Raw genomic sequence first — 24802 nt, 5'->3', positions numbered from 1 at the left:
GAGACAGGAGCGTGAAGCGCCTAGGATAGTGCTTTACACCTAAGAGGCACTTGAAGGATGGGAGCTACAATAACTGGTGCGACGGAGAGAAGTGAATTGATTCCCGCTCCACTGGGCAAGCAACACTCCATTCCGATGGCTTGAACTTTCCCACTGCATCACTCAAAGCTGAGGACAGAATGGTGGGTTTGGAGTAGAGAGACGGTAACTTCATAAATCAGCACAGTATCTTCTTAGCAACCCCTTCAAGTAAACTCAGGCAGAATCACAAATCACAGCAGGAGTAAAAGTAAGAGAACATTGATCCCACTGAAATGTGTTAAAATTCAACCGGCATCTGCAGTTTGCATTGCTGTATCCAGAGAAGGAATGCCACTGTTTATGCCATATTGACCTTTGCGACTGAAACCGAGCAGGACCCTGTGGGGCTCCTGCGCACAATAGCCTTTCTGTGTCCCCCATTTCTTGACGACAGGAAATAGGCTTCATTCGGCCTCCATGACCTTCCCTGAGTTCCATTAATTAGGGAAGGGAGAGGATGCAGAGACAAGGGAGAAGCAAACAGTCAAGAGAAACAATAGTGCAGCCTTGGGGCAGGGTCCCAGTTCCCCATCAAGGGATAAACATAACAGTATCTTTGAGCTGTTTTGCAGTTACTGAAATCCCCACCCGGTGGGAGAAATTAACTGTATGCTGCCCACAAGCACGTAGACCCCTAAACCCCAGACCAGGTGGAACCAGGTTGATGATGCTGACTCCCACTTACCTCTCCACCAACCAATCAGAAGAATGTCCACGAGCTGATCACGCCCTCTTTGAACCATTACTATAAAACTCCTCACTACCCCCTCTAGGTCAGGACACACAGTTTTGAGGGCATTAGCCTACTGTGACCCCCTTTGCTTGACAAAGCAATAAAACTATTCTTTTCTACTTCACCCAAAACTGTCTCTGAGATTTAATTCGGTGTCGGGGTACAGAGGCCAGATTCGGCTTCACAACCATCCATGTGAAAACAGGAGGGAAGGAGGCAGGGCACAACCTTTGAAACAATGACACAGCCCGAGGACATGACTTAAACTGATTAGAACCAAATGGGTCCAAGATGGCGGACAAGTCACCTTCCACTAGACCTTGAGCCTCAGTATACGGTCATATCAGCAAGCTAAATGACACACCCACAGGCACCATGACAGTTCCAAGATCGACCATAACGATCAAAATGTGGGTGGTGGCCCAGTTCCTGGAAATCCCCACCCCTTCCTAAAATAGTTGGAATACTCCTCCCACTCATTAGCCTATGAAATTACCCACTCCTATAAAAACCGACAACCCCATACCCTGGTGCCGCTCTCGCCTTCTGAGATGGCCCACACTCTGTCTGTGGAGTGTGTTTCTCTCTAAATAAATCCACTTCTTACCCATAACTTTGTCTCTCACTGAGTTCTTTCTGCAATGAGACATCAAGAACCCGAGCTTCATTAAGTCCTGAAACCAGCTGTGTGATCTCAGTTGGAAGACTGTGGGTTTTGGCCGGGTTCGAGTCCCAGCCATGTGGGTTCAAGTCCCAATCTGGGTTTTGGCCAGATTCGAGTCCTGGCTACATGGGTTCAAGTCCCAATCTGAGGTGCATGGTTTCACATGCACAAAATCATCTCATTCATTTATTCTTGTATTTATTCACCCAAGAAGTATTTATTGACGTCCTTCTCTTTCCAGGCACTTTTCAAGGTGCTGAGATGGTTATAACAGTGAATAAGACAGATAAATACCTTGTCCTCATGGAGCTAACATTCCAGTGGGGTAGATGGACCACAAACAAATACATAACCAATGGCCAGTGGTGCTAGGTCCATGGGGAAAAGATGGTATTCAATCCACTTTCTTTTCCTAATGTGATGAACACACACAAAATTTTATAAAAATAAATAATTGCTCCAGTTTACCTGGATTGACATTTTACATTAACATTCTCTCTGTCATAAGCCATCATTTCAACTGTCAAGTGGCTCATATTAAACAGCCTGACTGACATCGTGTACCTGATAAAACAACATCTAAGATTTATTGCTTTCTGGGAAGAGCCAAAATACTGACACATCAGCTCAAATGCAGTTCGTTGAGGTGGGTGGGCTGCAGGAAACTCTCTTTGAAGATGTTCTGGTGTCCCAGACATATCTTGTGTGTGTCTGAAATGATCCATCTCAAAGAGATTTAGCGATGAGCTGCAGGCACAGATTTTGTAGGAGAAATTAGAACCTAGAGGAGATGCTTCAGGGACTGATCCTTCTTTTAAAACTTCAGGGGCAAATCACCTATTTGTAGCTTAGCATACAGTTAGTTGCCTAGATAAAATAATATCATAAGATGATTCTTTTAACTTTATTTTTACTGTGGGAAAAAGATATATTACAGATGCCTTCATTCCAACTTGTTTTGCTTCTTCTAGGCACCATGACTATTAAAATATGGAGAAAATTAATCAAATGTGTGTGTGTGTGTGTGTGTGTTTGTGTTGTGGTAACCTTTGTTAGAAAAAATAACTGAGCTTATAACGTACATTTACTAATCCTTAACTAATTTAAACTCCATGCAATATCCACAGATTATGTATACTAACTTTTTTAAATGCCATGGATATAAATCTTAATTATTTTTAGAGCACTTAAAAAAAAACTCTTCTCTGCCATATGATCCAGCAATCCTACTCCTGGGCATATATCTGAAAAAAACTTGAATTCGAAAAGATACATGCACCGCTATGTTCATAGCAGCACTATTTACAATAGGCAAGACATGGAAACAGCCTATGTCATGTAAAATGTAGCACAGTCTCTGGTTCTGCTCAGGCAGCTTCACCCAGTTTCTGTACATACTGGCCCCTGGAAGCATTTGAGCTTTGCAGACTCTGCATTCTACTGAAGAGCTTAGAAGAAGTATTAAAAATATATAATACCCAGTAAGGCACGGACAATAGAGTGAGTTCCTAAAGGTCTCAGGCAATGTTAGGCATTCACCCCTTGGTTTATGATTGTGTGGAGAAGAGGCTAGGGCGGCGGGGTGCAGGGAACACTTAGGGGGCTCAGGAGGTCGTTACTTGCCTATGTTGTGGAAATATCAATATCTGAACAATCCATATGGCCATATCAATTAAATATCAGACCTAGGTGAACACTTTAGGTTGAAGGAGTGGTGAAACTCCATGAGTTCAAGGTAACTATTGAGGGAAGGGAAGATGTAGAAGAGAAAGAAAAGGTAGAATGAAGAAAGAAGACATAAAACTAGAGGATAAAGGAAGACTGTGTGTGTGTGTGTGTGTGTGTGTGTGTTTCTACCAGAAAACCTAACTAAGGAAATCTGTAAAGATTAGAAAGAATACTATTTCTGAGGCCCTGAGCTTTGAACTACATAAGATGCTTGACCTACAAAACATCTAAGAGACTCCTGTCTTAAAATGGATAAGGAAAGCAATGATTCCCTGGGCCTGCAGGCCTTATAATGGAAAAAACTCAGGCAACAAGATCTCTATTAGATCTCTTATCCCACTTATCTTTCTCCTTCCACTGGATTAAGAGTCTCTCTTGTCTTTGTATTTCCTGTACTTCAAACACTGCCTGGCACATGGTGTGTTTCCTCCCATGCCCTTCCAGCTTCAACCTGATTTAGGTGTTCCCACTTTGTTCCAGTTTATCTATCTCAGCTGGAAGGTCCCTGAGGGAACAGACTATGTCTTATTTACTTATCATTGTGATAGCACTTGGCTCAGAGTTAGGCTTAAAATATTCATTGAATAAATTAGGGGATGAATATCAATCCATAAACTATCTTGGCAAATACTTGTGGGGAAAATCTGTAAGCTTAGGCATTTATTTGTTTAAATTATGCTGCTAATTTATGGGAAAATGAGGCAGACCCTAGTGACTGGACCCAAAAGTCATTCCCAGCCCCTTCATCCTAGTGGTCTCCTTGTATAGGAGCTGGGAATCTTTATGGCCCCCTTTGCTTAGAAGTAACCATGTAATACAGTTCTGATCCATAAGCAGAAGTCTACTGGAATGAGGATAGGCGTAAGTGTATTATTCTCTGGCTATTTGGAACTTTCCTCTATTTTCCTCATCCTATCTTAAACATGGATGTGATGGCTGGTGCTGAAGCAGCCATCTTGAAGTCATGAAAGAAAGGACCTGAAAATCCAGGCCAGGACATCTTTGAGCAGCCCTGACATCTTTAAGCAATTGAACTGTCACTAGAATCGACATACTTTCACTCTCCTTTTTATGATGAAAAAAAATGTGAAGTTCAAAAAAAAAAAGGTTTAAACTAACAGACAAACGTCCTACTACTTGCAGCTGAACACATTACTAATTGATAAATAACAAATGTTAAAGTTATACAACTCTGGAATATAGTCTCTCTGATAGGCACATTGTAAGAATAGGGAATATAAATGTATTTAAATCCAAGGATCTGAAAGACTGGGGTGTTAGAAACCAAGGTACGTTTTCTGAATTTTCTCTACCATCTTTAGATGATTTCCTTCCTAGACATACACTAAGAATTAACCTACCCTTCTGGAAAATGAAAAAGTAGAACTTTACTTTTCCGTTTCTCTGAGATGGAAGCCTCTAATAAGTTCGTTTTCACTGTAGAGAAGGTTGTTAAACTTCTGGGTACAATTTCCCTCCCTTTCCCATGACCTCAGAGGCCTTTGCATCTGTTTAATTGACTAAGAATAATAAGTTTAGTCCCATCCAAAACTATAGTCCTTCTGTATTTTCACAATAAAGCTATCTTAGTAAGATGTGCTTTACTGCCCTGCTACAGTGTTATAAAACCAATTACAATAGCTAAAAGATTAATCATATTGCTATCCATTAGTATTTATCATTGAAAAACTAATGAATATTGATTAATTCAACCGTGCAAGTCCTTGCCATTCATTTCTAGCAGGTTGAAAACTTCTGGATCCAAAATAAAATAGGACAACAACTTATTGAATAATCATTAAAAGGAGGCTTAGAGATTCTATCACCTGATACAATCTTATTTTGCAAATGAGGAAACCAAGAGACCTAAAATGAGAGCCATCTTTGTGTATGTTTTCATGTTTCCAACATCTGTGTTTATTTACATAAACTAATAAGGGACAAAGATTGCTTTCTCACATTCTTTTTTCTGCTTTAATTATCCAGTGCCTGACACAGTACTTTACACATAGTAGATGCTCAATTAATGTTCATTGACTGAAAAAGTGGTTCCACAGATTTGATTGGGTTTTATCTCATTCATCAGACAATAATAGGTTGGCCTCCACTGGGTCCTCATGGGCCTCATGGACCTCTGAATGTGCCCTGATCATTCACATCTGCCCACCTTCTCTCTGACTACGGTCCCCCATCCTGCCAGCTCAGGTTCTAGCTCCCCTAAGGAGCTGTCCATGCAATCTCCAGGTCTCATGGTTCTCACTCTGCTAAAAGAGCTCAAAGGACAATCAGCCTACTTCATACAATTTAGGATTTAATTACATAATCTCTTTTATTAATTTCTGGTTTTCTTGAATAATTTTGTCCCTGCTGTCATTCAAACTCCCAGAAGGCGATAACAATATGCTATATTTTCTATGAACATCCTGTTCCAGAGCACATGAAGGTCCTCAGCCAGTCCTTGATTTGTTAATTGGAAGAAACAGAAACTATCTCCAAGTTCCTTTGTGAATCCCTACTCTAAAAAGTAGATGTGAAATAACTTCCATACCATGAAACCAACATCCTAAAAAACAAATGAGAAGACGAGTATTTTACTGAGAATCAGAAAACCACACTAGTGCTAATAAAGTTGAACAATTTAACATGAAAGGGGATCTAGCAACCATTCAACCATTCAAGATGCTGGACTAGGTACATGCATTTATATGCTGTATCTCCCAGAACACACTGACATAGTTCGGAAACACACACACACACACACACACACACACACACTCAAGAAAATAGCAGGGATAAGGGACAATAGTAACCGAGAGATGAGCGGTTGGAAGACAGAAAACAGGTGGGAGTATATTGATAGACCACAGCGAAGGAAGTAATAGCCTGGAAAGTTCCATGAAGGGGCTGAGAGGGGAATGGGGGTGCCACAATCTGCCAACTAGAATCTCAGAGACGCTCTGGGCTCAGGGGGAGGGACTGGTCTGGGGCCTAGAAACAGATGGAGTATTGAAACTATAAACAGAGAAGAGGTATGCCGGTTCAATTCTCCTCTCTCCACCTCCCTCCCTGCTGACATTTGCAAGCCATCTGGGGAGCTGGGGCTTCTAGTGGGATGTGGGCACCCACAGTAAAGTTTTCTCACTCTGACTTTTAAAGGAACCCCACCTGACAGCCATCTCCACGTCGTCTCATGTTAAAGCTAAGCTTGCCATTCCACAAGCTCCTGCCTGTGTAAACAGAACTCTGTCTCAGAATTTCCACTCCATGGAGCAGCCTATCTGCAAAGCCATTGGAAACCAGTATAGCAGAGGAGATGCCTATACCGGATCTCATCCTTCATTCTTAAATATGAAGAGACAAACCAAAGATAACCAGACAGGAGAGAACAACCAGCATTACAAAGAAAAAAAAGAAGATAAACAAAAAGAAAAACATAACTGAAGGGGGAAAAAAAGAGAATTTGGGTATTCAAAAAGATTTTACATCTATGAATAGGATGTGAAGAAAAAGAAGCAAGTAGAGAAAACTAAAGAGGTTAAAAACAGGATTGCAAAAAATAAAAATCAATAAAATAGTAGAAAAATAAAAGAGAGAATCATCCAAAAATGCAAGCAAAATGATAAAGAGAAATATAATATGAGAAAAAATATAAGAGAAATAGAGAACCCATCTTTTGACTTAGAATCCCAGAGAAAAGAGAACAGAGAAAATGGTGGAGAGGATATTATCAAAGAAACAGTTTAAAAAAAAAAAAAAAAAGATTCCCAAACTTAGAAAGACAGAACTTTTCAACCTAGAAGGGTTCCCGGATAGCTGAGTGGGATCTGTGAAAAATCTTTGTAAATTTTAGAGCACCAATGATAAAAGATAATTGTAAACATTTCCAGAAAGGAAAACACAAGTGTGATCTAAAATAAGAGTATGTTTGGGATGACATAGCAACGCAACAAAGTTGGAAAACAATGAGTCCAGAGTGGTCCAGTAGGACAGAGGCTCTGGTAGGGGTGACTTCCCCAAAACAGTCAGAAGACTTGGTTCAATAAACAAAATAATCGTGAAGCCAGATAAACTTGAGGGTATGACAAAGGCATATCATTCTTTTGCCAAAAAAAAAAAATTAGAAAAACATGAGAAATAAACAAGTAATCAAAACAAAAAACTTTACAGGACTTTAAGTAATTGATGACATGTAAGGAAAGAGAGTCCTTTTGACCTTAGTCCTGGAAGATGTTCCACTGAGCAGCCTGGAAATGTAGACATTGAATGGATGGAGGAGGGAATGTTTTCTAAAGCATGCTACTTGGACTTGTTTTGAAACAAATAAAATTATATGGTCCTAATAATGGAACTGCTGTTGATTAGTTCTGCTTTTAGAATCAATTTATAGGAAAAAATATATAAGGTTCATGTAGGGCTAGTGAACAGAAAACTAATGCTAAAAACCGTGAGAATGTAAAAGAAAAGTTGTGGCGACAGAATGGGGAAAAGAGGAAGGAAAGTCAGAGGGAGGCATAAAGACACTAACAGTCTCGTCCTAAATAAGCAAAGATTCGAGACAATGACTGAAGCTGATGGAAGACGAAATACCACTTGAACTATATTTTCAAAATTATAGTGATAATCAATGAGACCTAAAAATAATAAGGATTGAATTTAGGGAATAAGAATGGATGGGGAAAGTAGCCAGTGTTATAAGTTAATATCTCATCTTTCATAGCAGGGAGTCTCTAAATGTTGTTTATTTAAATAAAAGTATAAATCTATTACTTAAAGTTGTGGTAACTACAAGAAGATGAAAAATAGAAGCAGTTAAAGAGTCAACTCTAGGAAATGGAGAACAGAAAGAGTATAATGGGTACTTTGCTGTTTGGAATAAGCTCTTTAGTTTTATGAAACGCATTTTTACACTGGCTTTATAACACTAATTTTGTAGTAAAATAATGTATTAAGGAAATTCCCTGGTGATTCAGTGGTTAGGACTCCACGTTTCCACTGCAGGGGGCAGGGGTTTGATCCCTGGTAAAGGAACTAAGATCCTGCAAGTAGCCAAAAAACAAACGAACAAACAAACAAAAACTATAATACGTTGCTATTTAAATGTTTCATGTAACTCAATATCATGAGTGACTAGTCATTTCACCCTCTGGACCTCAAGCTTTTTCTTCTGTAAAATGAGGGCATCAGTGAATAATCTAAAGTCTCTTCCAGTTTTCACATATCTTAAGAAGGTATGTGCATATTTATTTGTCTACATATTTGTTTTCGTCAGCACTAGATTGCAAATCTAAACATCCACAAGATGGCAGTATAAGTCCAGTTCTATAAAGAATCTGCCCTTACTTTGCTTTATAATTGTCTTAGACTTGCTGGTAGAAACTACACAGTGTAAAGAACCAAGAGAAATCTTTTGAGGAAAAGTTCAGTATGGCCATCAACCACACCCAGAGACCAGGCTTACCTCCCCCAACCTTCAAGCATTTACCAGACCTCTCCAACGGCATGTGAATTGCATTGTCACAAGTCCTAACAGCCTGAGTGTAAACATGCTCTAAATAACGATCACAAAACCAAGTTCTCTGCTTTGGACCTCCACTATCACAGTAGGAAATGCAGTCGGCTGCTCATTCCCCTATGCCTTCCAGCTATTTCTGAGATTCCTGGCAGGTGCTTTATCAGCCAAACCTGTTACACCTTCATTTCTGTATCAGCCAATGTTCTGCCGCAGAAACAGAATGACTAGGATATAAACACAGAGGGATAAATTAGGAGTTTGGGTTTAACATACACACACTACTAAATATAAAATAGATAACCAACAAGGACCTACTGTAAAGCCCAGGGAACTCTACTCAATATTTTGTAATAACCTATAAGGGAAAAGAATCTAAAAAAGAATATATATATATATTATATATATTATATGTGTATATATATATTATATATATATATATATATATATAATATATATATATATGAATCACTTCGCTGTACACCTGGAACTAACACAACATTGTAAATCAACTATATTTCAAATAAATAAATAAATAAATAGTTTTATGGCAGAAATTAATGTACGTGATTGTGGGAGTTGACTAGCAAGACTGAAATCTTTAGGGCAGGCTAGAAACTCTAAAGCAGGTCCACAACCAGGTTTGTTCTCCAGGGAAACTTCAGTACTACTCTGAAAGTGTTGCAACTGATTAGGTCAGGCCCACCTAGATTAGCAAGGATGATCTCTTTTATTTAAGTCGGCTGATTGTAGATGTTAATCACACCTACAAAATACTTTCACAGCCATACCTAGTGTTTGACTGAATAACTCAACACTGTAGCCTTGTCAAGTTAGTACATAAAACTGACCATCACAGTTTTTGTACCATTTTCCTTTCCTCCCTCTTGCGGGGGGGAATGGGTTCTTTGGGGCAATGTCAGCTCCCAAAGATGCAGATGTTGCTGGTGCTGCTTACTTTGGGGGTGTCTGGAGCTCTCCTTCTGAACTACTGAAGCTGCAGCGCCCAAGGGTTTGAATATCCTCGTGCTCCCTTGTCCTCTTAATTTCTTCACCCAGATTTCAGCAACATGGTCTTTGGTTACGGCCTCTCTTCCCTGGCTCTCAGGACACAGGATAATCTGAGTGGGAAGAAGAACCCAGGACACATTCATGTACAAACCCACCCTCAGCCACCAGCTGTTTTCTTGAGACTAAACTTGTATACCTTGACTTCCTCCTGCATTCTCTTAGAATGGATAAATAAAGGTCTAACTCTTGGCGTGGCCTACGAGACACAAAGTGTCTGACATTTTCTGTTTCTGTCTGGTCTTGCACTGTGTTCCCACTGCCCCCCGCCCCCGACACTGGTTAATTGCTTTGTTCAATTCCTTGTCGTTGCCAGCTTCTCTCCTGCCTTGGGCCCTTGTACGTGCTCTTCTCTCTGTCTGGTGTGCTCCCATCAGCCACGCCTTCATTACCCCGGTATCTAGATAATTGTATTTTCCCTCCAGATTTCACTTCAGTTGTCATTTCTTCAAGAAAGTCTGTCCTGACAACGTTACCCGGTTATTTCCCCACTATATACACCTATAGATTTATGTGCCACAAATACTTACAGACCTTACCACAGTTGAAATATTTTTTTATGTCAATTTTGTTTCAAGTATTTCTTCCCAACTAGAGGGTAATTACCACGAAGCTAGGGACTATGTCCGGTTTTGTTCCTTATTATGTCTGCAGCGCTTAGCAAGAGCACCTGACATAAATTGGTGCTCGAAAAATTTGGTGACTAAAGAAATAATTATCTTTTGTATTCCTTTCAAGACTTAACCAAGTATATTCATTTCCTATGACGCTGCCATAACAAAGGCAAATCAGGCTTCCGTAACAAAGTGTCACCAACTGGGTGACGTAAAACAATGAAAATTAATTCTCTTACAATTTTGAAGGCTAGAGTCTGATATGAAGGTGTTGGTCAGGCCATATTCCCTCAAAACCTCTAGGGAAGCATCTTTCCTTGCTTCACCCAGCTTCTGATAGTACCAGATGTTTCTTAGCTTTGACAGTATAACTTCTGTCTCTACCTTTATTGCCACATGGCCGTCTTCCCTGTGTATGTCTGTGTCTGTGTCCCGATTCCCTTTTTTTAATTTTTCTTAATCTTTTCTATTGTTTTTTTTAATTTATTAATCAAAGTAGAGTTGATTTACAATATCATGTTAGTTTCAGGTGTACAGCACAGTGATTCAGATATATATAAATATATATATATTCTTTTTCAGATTTTTTTCCCCTTATAAGTTACTACAAAATATTGAGTAGAGCTCCCTGTGTTATACAGTAGGTCCTTGTGGATCAACTATTTTATATATAGTAGTGTGTATCTGTTAATCCCAAACTCCTAATTTATCCCTCTCCCCCCCCCTTTCTCCTTTGGTAACCATAAGTTTGTTTTCTATGTCTGTGAGTCTCTTTCTGTTTTGTAAATAAGCTCATTTGTAGCTTTTTTTTAAGAGTCCACATATAAGCGATATCATATGATATTTGTCTTTGTCTGGCTTACTTCACTTCGTATGATAACCTCTAGGCCCATCCATGTTGCTACAAATGGCATTATTTCATTCTTTTTTTATGGCTGAGTAATATCCAAAAAATGGGCAGAAGATCTAAATAGACATTTCTCCAAAGAAGACATAACAGATGGCCAACAAACACATGAAAAGATGCTCAATATCGCTAATTATTAGAGAATGCAAATCAAAACTACAATGAGGTATCATCTTACGTTGGTCGGAATGACCATCATCAAAAAGTCTACAAATAATAAATGCTGGAGAGGGTGTGGAGAAAAAGGAACTCTCTTACACTGTTGGCAGAAATGTAAATTGGTACAACCACTATGGAGAACATTATGGAGGTTCCTTTAAAAAGTAAAAATAGAGTTACCAGATAATCCTGCAATCCCACTCCTGGCCATATATCCAGAGAAAACTATAGTTCAGAAAGATACACACACCACGACGTTCATTGCAGCACAATAGCCGAGACATGGAAGCAACCTAAATGTCCACCGACTGATGGATGGATAAAGATGTAGTATATATATTTAATGGAATACTACTCAGCCACAAAGTCCCCTTTTCTTAAGGACAAGTCATATTGGATTATGGACACAGGGCATTGGGTAGAAAAGAGACTTAATGTTGTACTATGTTCACTTGTATACTCTTTTAATGTTTATCTTGTGCGTAGGCAAACATGTACATGATAAACATGGACAGCCAAGTAGCACAACAGTTTAAACTGGTCAATAAGGGGGAATGAATTCAGAATTAGCTCAATGGATTCCGAAGTCTAGTAGAAATGGTCTTCCCAGGGTTCATGAAGTGTTCATTCATGACAGCAGGTGGCAGCACTATGCATGATTTGGTTTAGGGGACCCTGGAGAAATGTGAAAGGAAAATAGTTAACCACTCATTCTGAAAAAAGCTGGAAACAGTCTCAGTGCCTTGGACCTCTGGCCATAAAGAGAATGGTTTGCTCATGTTTGAAATATGTTTAGATTTATTACCTGAGTTTTAGAGTTTTATACTGGAAGGGTCCTTGACAATTATTTCATCCAATATCCTTGCTTTAATCCCCAAACACTGAGCCCCAAGAAGACGAGTAAATTAGCTGATTACCTAGTAGGTGCTGTGTGGCAGGGCCAGGCAGAACAGAGGGCTCCTGACTGCTTTGCCTCAAGGAGATGGTGTCCACTGGTGTGGACAATTGTCCACACGATTCTCGCTTTTAAATTTCAGTTTTCAGCAGCCTGATTCTGCCCTAATGAAGCGAGAAGTCAAGCAGCTCATTTCAAGTTACAAAAAGAGAAAAATCAATACCGTATGCTAACACATATGTATGGAATCTTAAAAAAAAAAAATGCTTCTGAAGAACCTAGGGGCAGGACAGGAATAAAGACGCAGACTTAGAGAATGGACTTGAGGACACGGGGAGGGGGAAGGGTAAGCTGGGACGAAGTGAGAGAGTGGCATGGACATATATACACTACCAAATGTAAAATAGACAGCTAGTGGGAAGCAGCCGCATAGCACAGGGAGATCAGCTCGGTGCTTTGTTACCACCTAGAGGGGTGGGATAGGGAGGGTGGGAGGGAGATGCAAGAGGGAGGGGATATGGGGATATATGTATACATATAGCTGATTCACTTTGTTATACAGCAGAAACTAACACACCATTGTAAAGCAATTATACTCCAATAAAGATGTTTAAAAAAAAAAAAGCACATGCTAGTTTACACAAACACACAATTTTTATGGCCTGTATAAGTCTTCCCCTCTGGCCTTTTATAAAACAGAAGTTCTCTTCTGTTTCTCTCTTTGAAATAATTCAGTGTCATATCTGCTCAGTTCTCATAATATTAGTTTTTATGTTGCTCAGTCTTGTGTGATTATTTTTCCTTGCGCTAAATATTAGACTTATTGGTTATTCTTGTCTGTGTATCTTTTCCCTTCGCTTCTCTAGTTGTCGAGAAAATGCTCTCCTTTCCTCAGTTTATGGTGATTCTTGATCTTTTTACAACAGCACAGCGGCAATTGTTTAATAGCAACTGTGTCTCTTTGCCTAGGGTGTGTACACCAGAGGAGCACTTTCTCCTTATATACAGTTTTCTGCTCTAACTGTAATGTTAGGAACTCTGGAATGGGGGTTGGTGTCTATATCACCAGCACCATCAACCCCAACTTCTACCCAAGGAAGCAAACAAATAGGAAAGGGGTGGAGGGTAAGTGAAGGTCACTGCCTCACCTGCCCAGAAAAAGCTCTCGTTCTCCCTGGTCTACCTACTCCCGTCAGAGGAAGCAGATGAGGACAGGGAGTGACAGAGGCTGCAGAGGGAGGGTGGCCACGCCAGGCAATGGCAAGAAGTCACCCCTGGGAATAATGGTGGCTGTTTGGCTCTAGCTTCTTGGAATTTGTCCAGCACTTAGACTCTGTACTCTCTGACATTCTCTGCAACTGAAGAAGCACTTAACTGGGTTAGGTGTGGAGGAGGGAGGCATCGTCTATCTTATTAGTCCACACAACGGTCTGAGACTCAGAACACACGACTATTAGCCCCTGTTCTCACCCATATTACATATGTTTTGGGGGGCAAGTGGCACTGATCTCGGAGAGAAAGCAGTGAGTGTTCCTGAAGAGAGATCTTAGTTCCCTGCCTGGGAATTGGACCTGGGTAGCCTGGATGAAAACCAGGAATTCTAGCCACTAGACCACCAGGGGCAAGAGGCTTGAAGCAAACTTCCCCTGGCTCTTACCCCCAAGTGAAAGTAAGAATATTTCAAGAAGGCAAAAACTGTAAAAACAGGTACAAAGTATATTAATAGAGACACAGCACAACGTATGGGAGAGCCCACAGAGAAGCAGTTTATTTATTTAAGGTCAGAAGCTAGGCAGAAATACACAAGAGCCCACAGAGAAGCAGTTTATTTATTTAAAGTCAGAAGCTAGGCAGAAATACACACCCAGAGAGAAAGGGTATGGGCGTCTTTCCTAATGAGGAGAAGGGCAGTAAAGAGGTGATTTAAATCCCTTATATAGGTCGGTTCTTCCAGGTCTTTGTTTACCTTTGGCCAATTATCCTGTTTCTTTTTTCACACCTGACCTGCCCTAGGATGTTCCCCAACATGTGTGCACAACTTTTTGCTAGGATGGATCCCACCGCAGAGGCCTGTGGGTGCATGTCCACCCTTATTATGGGGTGGCGCTCCCTCCCTTTTTGACCCCCAAGGAGGCTTCCTGTGCATCGGCAGACGGGGGAGTCTTCCTTGACCCCAGATGTGGGCGCCTTATCTCTTTACTTCAGCAGAGCTCAGCTTCTGCCACTAGCTTTGTCCTTGGAGTGTCTGGGTGCGAACAAAGCTTCCATTTTACTCCACCTGACAAACACCAGCTGTTCAGCCCAGGGGCACATCTACCTACTACCTCAGAGCCAGTTAAATCAGTCACTGGGTGGCAATACACTAAGAATTCGCTAATTCCCAATGTTTAAAATATAGGCTTGGACCACATCAGTGTTTTCAAACTGACACAAATGAAGAATCATTGGGGACCCATATTAAAAATACAGATTCTAAGATCTTTTCCTTGGAGATTCTTATTCAGAAAACCTGGTGTGAGGTTCAAATTGCATGTGTTTGTAACAAAAGGTTCTCAGTGGCTGTTATTATCAAGGAAGTGTCAGAGATTTCAAAAAATCCTCCAAACCCTAAACTTCTACGAGAATTCCCTTCTGCAATTGCTCTTTTTCATCTATTGTGTTCTTCCTATTTGACATTGTGCTTCCTCCGCTTCTGGGGTTTATATTAGAATCAACTTTGGAGGTTTTAAATGTATCCATGCTATTTCCCAGCTCTAAGTAAAGATCACTGGTTGACAAAGAGTGTCTGTTCTTTGATACTATTGCTCTGCTGGCTATGTCCAATTTGCCTCTTTACATCCATTCTCCACCCTTCTCCACCTGATCTTTGGTGTTGAAGGTGAACCCTACTCACCACAGCAATGGGCTCCTTTGCCTCCTGACTTCAAGTTAGGCTTATCCAATGGAAGGCATCAACAGAAAAGTAGAGAATGGGAGAACAACATTGGGGTATTAATTAGCCTCACTCCCACCCCTCTTGATTACCCATGGGATCACGGTGGCTTGGCTGTATCTTACTACTGAAGACCACCTCCCTCTCGGGGTTGGGGGGTGCACTTCCTTATGATTAGAGCTGACCTCTTAGGGTTCCTCCAGATCTAGGTTGGTCACGTAGCCCCCAAATTGTCGCTAGCCCCAAGTTACTCTATTAGCTTTTGTAGATTCTCCTTAATCCTTCCCAAGCCTTTGTAAATAGTCCCTTTGTTAAAATTTCCCCAATTACTCTGTTTGAGTATGGTATCTCTGCTCCTGGGATTTTGATGGGGATAATAATTTACCTTTATCTCTTTCACATGTGTTATTTGTGTAATAAAGGTTTTCTTGTATCTTATTAAAAATAATAGAAAAGATAGAATTAGAATTTAGGAATAGAAAGAACGAAATTCTAGTGCTTGAATAAGCTTTAAATTGTGTCTATTCTACACTATGCTTCGTAACAGGAACTCACATAGTGTAGTAGGTCAAATATACTTCAAAATCAAACAAACAAGCAAACACACTCATAGAAAAAGAGATCAGATTTGTGGTAACCAAGGGGGGGTGGGGAGATGGGAGGAGAGGGAAATGGATGAAGGTGGTCAAAAGATACAAACTTGCAGTTATAAGATAAATTAGTACTGGGGATGTAAGGTACAATATAATAAATATAATTAATGCTGCTGTATGTTATACATGAAAATTGTTAAGAGAGTAAATTCTAAGAGTTCTCATCACAAGAAAAACATTTTTTTTCTATTTCTTTAATTTTCTATCTATATGAGATGACGGCTGCTCACTAAGCTTATTGTGATAATCATTTCATGATGTGTGTAAGTCAGATCATTATGCTGTACACCTGAAATTTATGCATTATTGTATGTCAATTATATCTCAATAAGACTGGAAACAAATAAATAAATTATATCTATTCTAGCTTACTACTAAATACTAGAATCCTACATGAAATAGGTCTGTTCCATCCTGTTCAGTGCAACTTTAAAAAAATTTATTGGCAATGAACATTTTCTCTTTCAGACTAAATATTATGCATTCTTCAACAGTTCTTCACATAGCATGGTTTCTAGATCCTTCTCCATCCTGGCCATTGGCTACGTTCCTTTGGGTGAATTCTATTGTGTCAGCATTATTGCTTGATGTTTAGGAAACATTTGCAAAGTAAGCCAAATGTGGACAGATCTCCCCAGCTGGAGAAGAGGACAGGCATCCCTAAGTGAAAGGCACACCCTTCCACTGGGATGAGCGAGGGCAGACTGAAGGTTCCGGCTGCCAAACGGAGCAGCTGCTCAAAGACAGGCACATGGGTGGAGGCGTGAGCTCCTGCTGGGGGGAAAACATCCTTACCACTACACTCCTTGCACGTCATGGTTTCATTTTTGAATTTATACCCTACTTTTTCTTTTATACTTTCTATTTTTCACTAAGTGTTATAGGGAAGAACAAATCTGACTCCATACTGGATCTGTTTCTTTTACTTTAACCTTTGTATTTTATTGCTTTTGCTACAAGTTCATCACTAAAGGGATGTTGCCTATAACTTAAAGTACGCATAATGGCCCGTCTCCGAACCCTGGCTCCCATGCCTGAATGTGAAGCTAAAATGCCTTTGTTTATGCTCAGAGGAAACATCCGGACTAGGCCACCTGTGAATGGCTACAGGAAAGAAGAAATTAACAATCCCCTCCAGAGTCTGGCCAGGACCAGAAAATATTTGCAACAATTTATCACCTCTTTTACTTTACCTCCTCACACCTCCCCCACCTTGTTCTAGAAAAGAAACTAGCATCCATATACGTGGAATCTAGAAAGATGGTACAGAAGAACCTGTTTGCAAGGCAGAAATAGAGACACAGACGTAGAGAACAAACGTATGGACACCAAGGGGGCAAAGCGGGAGGTGGGATGAATTGGGAGACTGGGATTGACATATATACACTAATATGTATAAAATAGATAACTAATGCGAACCTGCTGTATAGCACAGGGAACTTCACTTCAGTGCTCTGTACAGTAGAAACTAACACAACATTGTAAAACAACTATACCCCAATTTAAAAGAAACTAGCATCCAAACCTGGACAATTTGGTTCTTTGGGACACTGGTCCACTATCTTCTAGGTCTGCTGGCTTTCTGAATAAAGTTGCTCTTCCTTGCTCCTTTTTTGGCCTGTCATGCAGTGAGCGACACGAGCTTGGACTTGGTAATGGGAGGAGGGAACAAAGTGGAATTCTAGTTGTGCCAAGGGTTAAAATGAAAAATAGGCATGCTTTAAATTTCCATGATCTGGAAACCCAGTCTCCTTACCCCATTCCCATCCAGATGTGTCCCTTGAGCTTTTAGATTTCTGGCCGGAAGGCAACAATGTCATTTGTGCAAAACAGTGAGTGCAGAGCCTGCAGCCGAAGAAATGTTCTCCAGGGCTGAGCATCTCTCATTCCCATGCTCAGACAAAGTCACAGGATTTATTGCTACCGTGAACCTTAGATTACTTAATTCAGGCAAACTGGAGGATCCCAAGAGTGAGATCTTTGCCCAAAATGATGGCGCCAGGATTAGAACCCAAATCTCTTTCCCCTCTATCATCCTGCCTCTCTTTTCAGTTAATTTACTCCATTCTTTTGCCACAAATTACAAAACTGAAATGAAGAAGTTAATACTGCTAGTACCCAAAGCAACCAAGTCAGACAGAGGGAGCCCTTGAATTGCACAATTGCCTTGAAAGCACTGGGGAAAGATAGCTATGTGCACATTACATTTGACACTACTTCAGCGGTGAAGCAAACCATTATTTTATTTTTCCGATTCCACTACCTATCTTTTGCATCTGAGTCTAAACTTTAAAGGATACAAATCTTTTCAATCAACTGAATCAAGGCACTCAGAAGGCTCAGAGTCTTGAGTTTAAATCTCCAGTTTGCCACCAACTCAGAACTGTACAATTTAAAGCTGCATCAGATCTCAGGGATAACCTAGTCCAGTAAAATTTAGACCCAGAGAGGCCATGATTTACAAAGTTACAAAGCAGAATCAGAACTTGACTCTTAATCCTATGCTCTTTTGCATGCACTGTGCTTATTTCCTGTGTGACTGTGCCTTCTTTGTTTAATTGGGTCTCAGAACAGGGCATCAGATATTTGCATATAGCATTTAATAGAACTTCATCATGAGATTCGAGGTATCTCCTTTATTAAAGAAAAAGGTAGAGGAGTGACATAAATGGTATCTTAAAAGCCTAATACCAATCATAATGAATGCCTAGCAAAAACAGATTTGAAGGACTTAAACTTTAGAGAAATACGGATGACTTCTAACCAGCTGATAGGAAAAAGTGGTAATGTTTGAAAGGCCCTATCAAAAGTTGATTTCACCCGCTGTTCTGAGCTAAACTATACTGCATGAGAGAGTCTGACACTAAGAGAACTCTTAGTAGTAACTTAAGGGAAATGACTGCGTAAGCCAAAGAAACCATTTCCGACAGCTGTATGTCAAGACTCTGGCAGGTCAATAGGGCAGAAGTAACCAAAGTTACAGCAGATGCTGTTGAGAGTGGCAGAACCTCTGGTGCCTCAGATGATCCCAAACTAAGCGAGCTCGTGCAACTCCAAGTGGCTGAATGCCTCCCAAGGACAAATTACCGTGATATCTGCAAGGGAAAAAAGAAGAACTTATAAGCCAATCTCACCCCTAGGAGAGCCTCTTCTGCTCAAAAGGGCATCCTTCAGGCAGAGACCCCTCACTCCTCCCTTCCATATGCTGTCCAGATGACGGGGAAGTTCTCTAGAATGGCCCTTCAGCCCAGGAAAGATCAGACCAGTTGTTTAATCCTCTGCAGGGCTCTGATTCCCCCAGAACAGGCTCCCAAGGTATTTGTGTTGGTTTTATTCTGCATCCTTTTTGGGGACATGATTCAAGGCTTTGGACTAGGTCTATCCTGGGGGAGTGTAGCTCTCTGATCACACGGAGTCTCACAAAACCACTCAAGAGGGAACAGAGGTGGAATTCTAGTTAGCCCAAGGGTTAAAGTAAGAAAGAAATAGGGCCGCTTTAAATTCCCATGGTCTGGAAATCCAGTCTCCTTACTCCTTACCAATCCAGATGTGTTCCTTGGGCTTCTCTGACTGCTCTTAAGCTCCTTTACATTCTGAAATGCCTATATCCCACTGCCTACTGGGAAGTGATCTCAAGGCATCATCTCATCCAGTCTCTTGCATCAGCAATAAGATATTATTGTTCCTCAATTACAAGGAAGCTGGCTGATACCCAGAGGGATTAAACACCCAGCAAAAAAATCTCACAGTTGTAGAGACTGAACTAGAACCAGATCAAAGACTTCAGAATTTCCATCAGTATAAACCTTTTGCCACTATTCCAAATACGTTGGCAGAGTTAAGGATATATTCCAGAGTCAAAAGTGAACTTGCTGGTCTTATACACACCTGGCCAAAATAGAGAAGCGTTTGATTTAAAAGAGTAGCATGTGAGCCTTATAAAAGTGGCTAGAAATTCTATTTGAGATCGGAGGAGTGGCATTAGACAATAAAAAGTAGATATGCTGAGAGTTGCCCGGAAAGGACACTGATTGCTCTGAGTGCCACCATTTATCAAAAGTGTATTGGATGAGCTGGAAAAATGTGGCTACACAAAAACCTGCCCAAGGAAGTTTATAGCAGCTTTATTCATAATTGCCAAAACTTGGAAGCAATCAAGATGCCTATCAATAGGATAAATAAACTGTGATACAACCAGATAATGAAATATTCAGTGATAAAAAGAAATGCACTATCAAACCATGTAAAGACATGGAGGGAGCTTAGATAACTATTATTAAGTGAAAGAACTCATACTATATGATTCTAACTGTAGGACCATCTGGAAAAGGCAAAACTATAGAGACAGTAAAAAGATTAGTGGTTGTCAGAAGTTTACGGGGAGAAAGGGATGAACAGGTAGAGCTCAGGAGATCTGGGGGACTAGTGAAGGTATTCTGTATGAACCTGTACTGGTGGATACAGGATATTGTGCATTTGTCAAAACCCATGGAACTGGACAACACAAAGAATGAACAAGCTATTTCAGTTAATAACAACGTATTAATATTGGTTCATGAAGTATATAACAAATGCCCCACGATAACGCAAGATGTTAATAATAGGGGAAACGATGTACAGGGGGAGGAAGGTGGCAGAGGGGGTCTATAGGAACTCTGTATTTTCTGCTTAATTTTCCTATAAACCTAAAACTGCTCTAAAAAATAACGTCTATTAATTTTTAAAAGGATATGCAGGGGGCTTCCCTGCTGGAGCAGTGGTTGGGAGTCCGCCTGCAGGTGCAGGGGACATGGGTTCAAGCCCTGGTCTGGGAGGACACCACATGCCGTGGAGCAACTGGGCCCCTGCGCCACAACTGCTGGGCCTGAGCTCTGGAGTCCGCGAGCCACGACTGCTGAGCCCGCGCCCCTAGAGGCCGAGCTCCACAACGGGAGAGGCCACCACAATGAGAAGCCCGCGCACCGCGGCGAGGAGTGGTCCCTGCTCGCCGCAGTTAGAGAGCTCCCGTGTGAAGCAGCAGAGACCCAGTGCAGCCAAAAATAAATAAATAGAATAAATAAGTTTTTTAAAAAGGATATGCAGTAATTTGCATGCATTATCCAACAAATAAAAATTCTAGCCAATTCAAAAATATTGTACCGGATACTTTCAGTATGCAGGGCCCTGTTCTGGGTGCCAGAGGATGTGTGAAAAAAGGAAGTAGGTGAGGGAGTCGTTGGCCCGGTAGAGTGAAAAGGCTCTCCTGGCCCCACCCTTGTTTCCAGTACCTCACTCTGTGGCCTCAGATTGTCACTTAATTCCTCTATGTCTCAGATTTCTCTTCTGAAAAATAAAGTTGGTCTAGGCTCACTCGAAGAATCCTTCTACCGTGAAAGACTACAATTCATCATTGTACGCCCTCAAGAGTATTTAACAAAACACAAAGATTCATTAAACTTTGGGGCAAGTCTGATTTCTTTTAGAGTTTTAGCCTCTGGGCACACACATACTTATTTAGGAAGTTAAATTAAAACCCCACTTTTCTAGATCTTTAAAGAATCTGCTGCCTGAGGTATTTCTGGTAACTTTCAACTGCCCCATGTGGCCTGAAGTAGAAAAAAGGGTGAAAGTCCAAGGGTAAAATTCACTGAAATCTTTGGGTGGCTCACCTGTTCCTAGTCCCTCCATGCCCGGAATGTCATCTCCAAACCTATGGAAAAAAATACAAGAGAAATTAGCTGATATCGGAGCCAAAGGATCCTGGAATAAGTCACGTGAAGAGTTTCCAGATTCAAACGGAAAGAAGAAGAAGTTTAAGTTTTTGTATTTGAGAAACCCCTTCTGTCTGCATTGAACTGGGGCAAAGGAAATGGCACTCAGGCAGGTTTTAGACAATGTGTCCCAGAGGAGGGATAGTTTCCCCTCTGTAAAAATTTAACTCAAGACAATTGAGAGCCAGAAAAAAAAAAAAAAAGAGATCAGTGGGGCAATTTAGTTAAGCTCCACTTTTTTTTTTTTTTTTAGAAATTCACGTTCTTATTTATTTATTTATTTTTATTGATTGATTGATTGCTGTGTTGGGTCTTCATTTCTGTGCGAGGGCTTTCTCTAGTTGCGGCGAGCTGGGGCCACTCTTCATCGCGGTGCGCGGGCCTCTCACTATCGCTGCCTCTCTTGTTGCGGAGCACAGGCTCCAGACGCGCAGGCTCAGTAATTGTGGCTCACGGGCCCAGTTGCTCCGTGGCATGTGGGATCCTCCCAGACCAGGGCTCGAACCCGTGTCCCCTGCATTGGCAGGCAGACTCTCAATCACTGCGCCACCAGGGAAGCCCCCAAGCTCCACTTTTTAAAATAGAAATTGGAATGAGAAAGCAATATGAAAGTCATAAAAATGATTAATTTATCCATTTGTTTAGTTTATCCAAAAGTACATATTAAGCATCTACTATGTCCCTGGCATTGTGTTAGGCCCTGGGAGTTAAGGAAAAAAAACAAACACACGAATTTTCTCTGAGGGATCTCAGTCTCAGGGAACAGATGACAAGAAATAAATATAATATAAAATAACACAAGTTACCATCGCTGAATGTAGAAAATGCAAACATGGAAGTAATGATAATGTTTGTTTAAGGGAGTCAGCAATGGCTTTCAGAAGAAATTAACATGAGTGTGTGTTGAAAATAAGCAAGATTTTGCCAAGAAGAGAAAGAGAAAAACAAAGAACTGAAGAGAGAAGATTTGAAGGCATAAAAATAAACGGTGTGTTCTAAAAGTGGCCAGTGTTTCTGTGTTCCAGATTAAAGCACAGGTTACATCAACGAAGGAGAGTGGTCAAGAAAAGTCTGAAAGGTCAAGTCGAAGGTCACTGTGAAGTTTCCATTTTCCATGTTAATTCTGACTGTAGATCTGGGAGCTGACGGAGAAAGGATTCCAGGACTGAAAACATGATTCAGCAAAGATTCTGTTAGATAGGAAAACAGAGGGTGGGGTTGGAAATTTTTATAAGTCTATTTAATATTGTGAGCATTAATTTCTTAAAACCAAAGCACTCTTTTTTTTTTATAGACCTTTATTGGAGTATAATTGCTTTAAAATACTCTGTTAGTTTCTGTTGTACAACAAAGTGAATCAGCTATATGGAGGGATAAAAACAATAGAAAGTCTTCTTTTTAATCTTGGTCTTACCCTTTCACACCTTTCTTAGGAGGCTTGCTCTTGAACTGACGTGTCTGCCTCTGCTTGAACTTGGGGGGTCCTTTGCGTGGGGTGGTGGGACCTTGGTTTGAAGTTGGAGGGGCCAAAGTAGAATTGTCACTCATTCTGCTGGTCCTTGGGGGGCTGATGGTTTTCTTTCAGGCTCCTTAGACAGTAAGAGAAAAAAAGAAGACCCTTCGAGGTATGAGAACCATTACTTATTGGACCCCGATGATAAACTGGAGGTGGGGAGAGAAGCACCTTGATAAAGAAGCTCAGTATCTTGTGTTGACACCAAAAGGGAGAAGTTATCATCTTTTAAAGGGATTTTTAAGAGAATGTGGTATAAATCAAGGGAGGCGCTCATTATAGTGGGATATAAACTGGCACCTGATAGAGTTCAAAAATCTAGGTGGATTTGTTGTTCCAATAAATCTGCCACTAACTTTCTATGTGAATTTATTATAATGATGTCCTTCTGTTTGATCACCAGTTCCACCATCTATAAAGGGAGAGAAATGAACTAAAGAATATCTATAGTCTTTGCAGCACTGAAAAATTCTTTAAGCTTTACATATTTTTCCATCTAGCTATAAAATAACCTGACTCTAAATGTTTACTGACCCATTTTTTATGGCCTTTGTTCTTTATGGTCCTTATTTTATTTACTTCTCATGTGATCCAGAGACTTCTTTCCTAGTTCTAGAGATGACAGTGTAGTAGTCTGGATAGGGGAAACTCTGAACCTGGTATACCAACACCACAGAAGTGTTCAATACATCCCAATACACACACACACACATACACACAAACACACAGAAGACAGTGTGGGGTGATTAAGTAGTAAGTGTGTGCTTTAACTCCACATCCAGATATAAAGCTTCCTAGCCACATATTTCTCAGAAATCTTCAACATTTTCTCCTATCTAAATCAAGGAGCTATCCAATATGATTTTCCCAGACTTTCATTTTAGCTACAGAAATGTACATAGTCATTCTTCAAGTACAAATAAAAGAACATAACAGATTTTTATTACATGTTACAATAACATGTAATAAGAAATTAGCATGATTTATGCTAAGCTAAAGAATATTCTTCTTTCTCCTTTTCTATCACAAAAGTCGATAGCACTTAATCTGGGAAGGAAGATTCTGAAAAAACTCCACAGAACTTCCAAACAGCCTTAATCTCCCACCTGGAGCCAAACCGTCCATAATCTACCGCCTGGGAGCTTGTTTTCGTAGAATTCCGTATTTCATTCATTATAGATTTATGCTAATATTCTTAACTTCAATTGTTCCCAACAATGTTTGGCTCACGCTAACCATCTTTTCTCTCTCTCTGCCACACTGCACATCCTTCAAAACTAATATTGTATAACTTTATCAACTTGTTCTTACTACTCTCAAAATCATGTAAAATTATTAATAAATCCTTGCCTCCAAGATATTTTTCCCTATTTTCTCTTCCCCAATTACTATTTTAATTCTCTCCTGGCCAGTCCTCAACTTGTTCAATAAAAACACATTGACTACTCTGTGAGCTGGAACCAGGGATGGTGAAACTGGACAGGGTCCTGGATCAACTTCACATGCAATGGACCTTGTCTTAATCCCCCACTGGAATATGCTCCAGGAGGCTGCTTTTTCAGTCTTTGTTCATTTCTGTAGCCTCAGAACCTACAA

At 40.5% G+C, this 24802-nt stretch overlaps 1 protein-coding gene across 3 annotated transcripts in view; it reads right to left on the bottom strand.

Annotated features, from left to right (window-relative positions):
- PDE6H (phosphodiesterase 6H) overlaps positions 1-24444 on the bottom strand; it is a 53241-nt gene extending 28797 nt beyond the window's left edge. For 2 of the 3 annotated variants that reach the window (XM_082352609.1, XM_082352610.1), the window contains exon 1: positions 9674-11858. In XM_082352609.1, coding sequence (XP_082208735.1) covers positions 9674-9869 — 196 coding nt within the window. In that variant the 5' untranslated portion in view covers positions 9870-11858. Of the gene's footprint in view, positions 1-9673; positions 11859-17468; positions 19039-21591; positions 21633-23107 lie in introns of those variants that run through there. The other variant, XM_082352611.1, reaches the window with a different exon arrangement.
- Positions 24445-24802: the final 358 nt, after the last annotated feature.

This window comes from Balaenoptera borealis (genome assembly GCF_965194805.1).
Source record: "Balaenoptera borealis genome assembly, chromosome: 13".
Lineage (NCBI taxonomy): Eukaryota > Metazoa > Chordata > Mammalia > Artiodactyla > Balaenopteridae > Balaenoptera > Balaenoptera borealis.
Note: the sequence above shows the minus strand (reverse complement) of the source record. Positions and strands in the feature narration are given on the sequence as shown.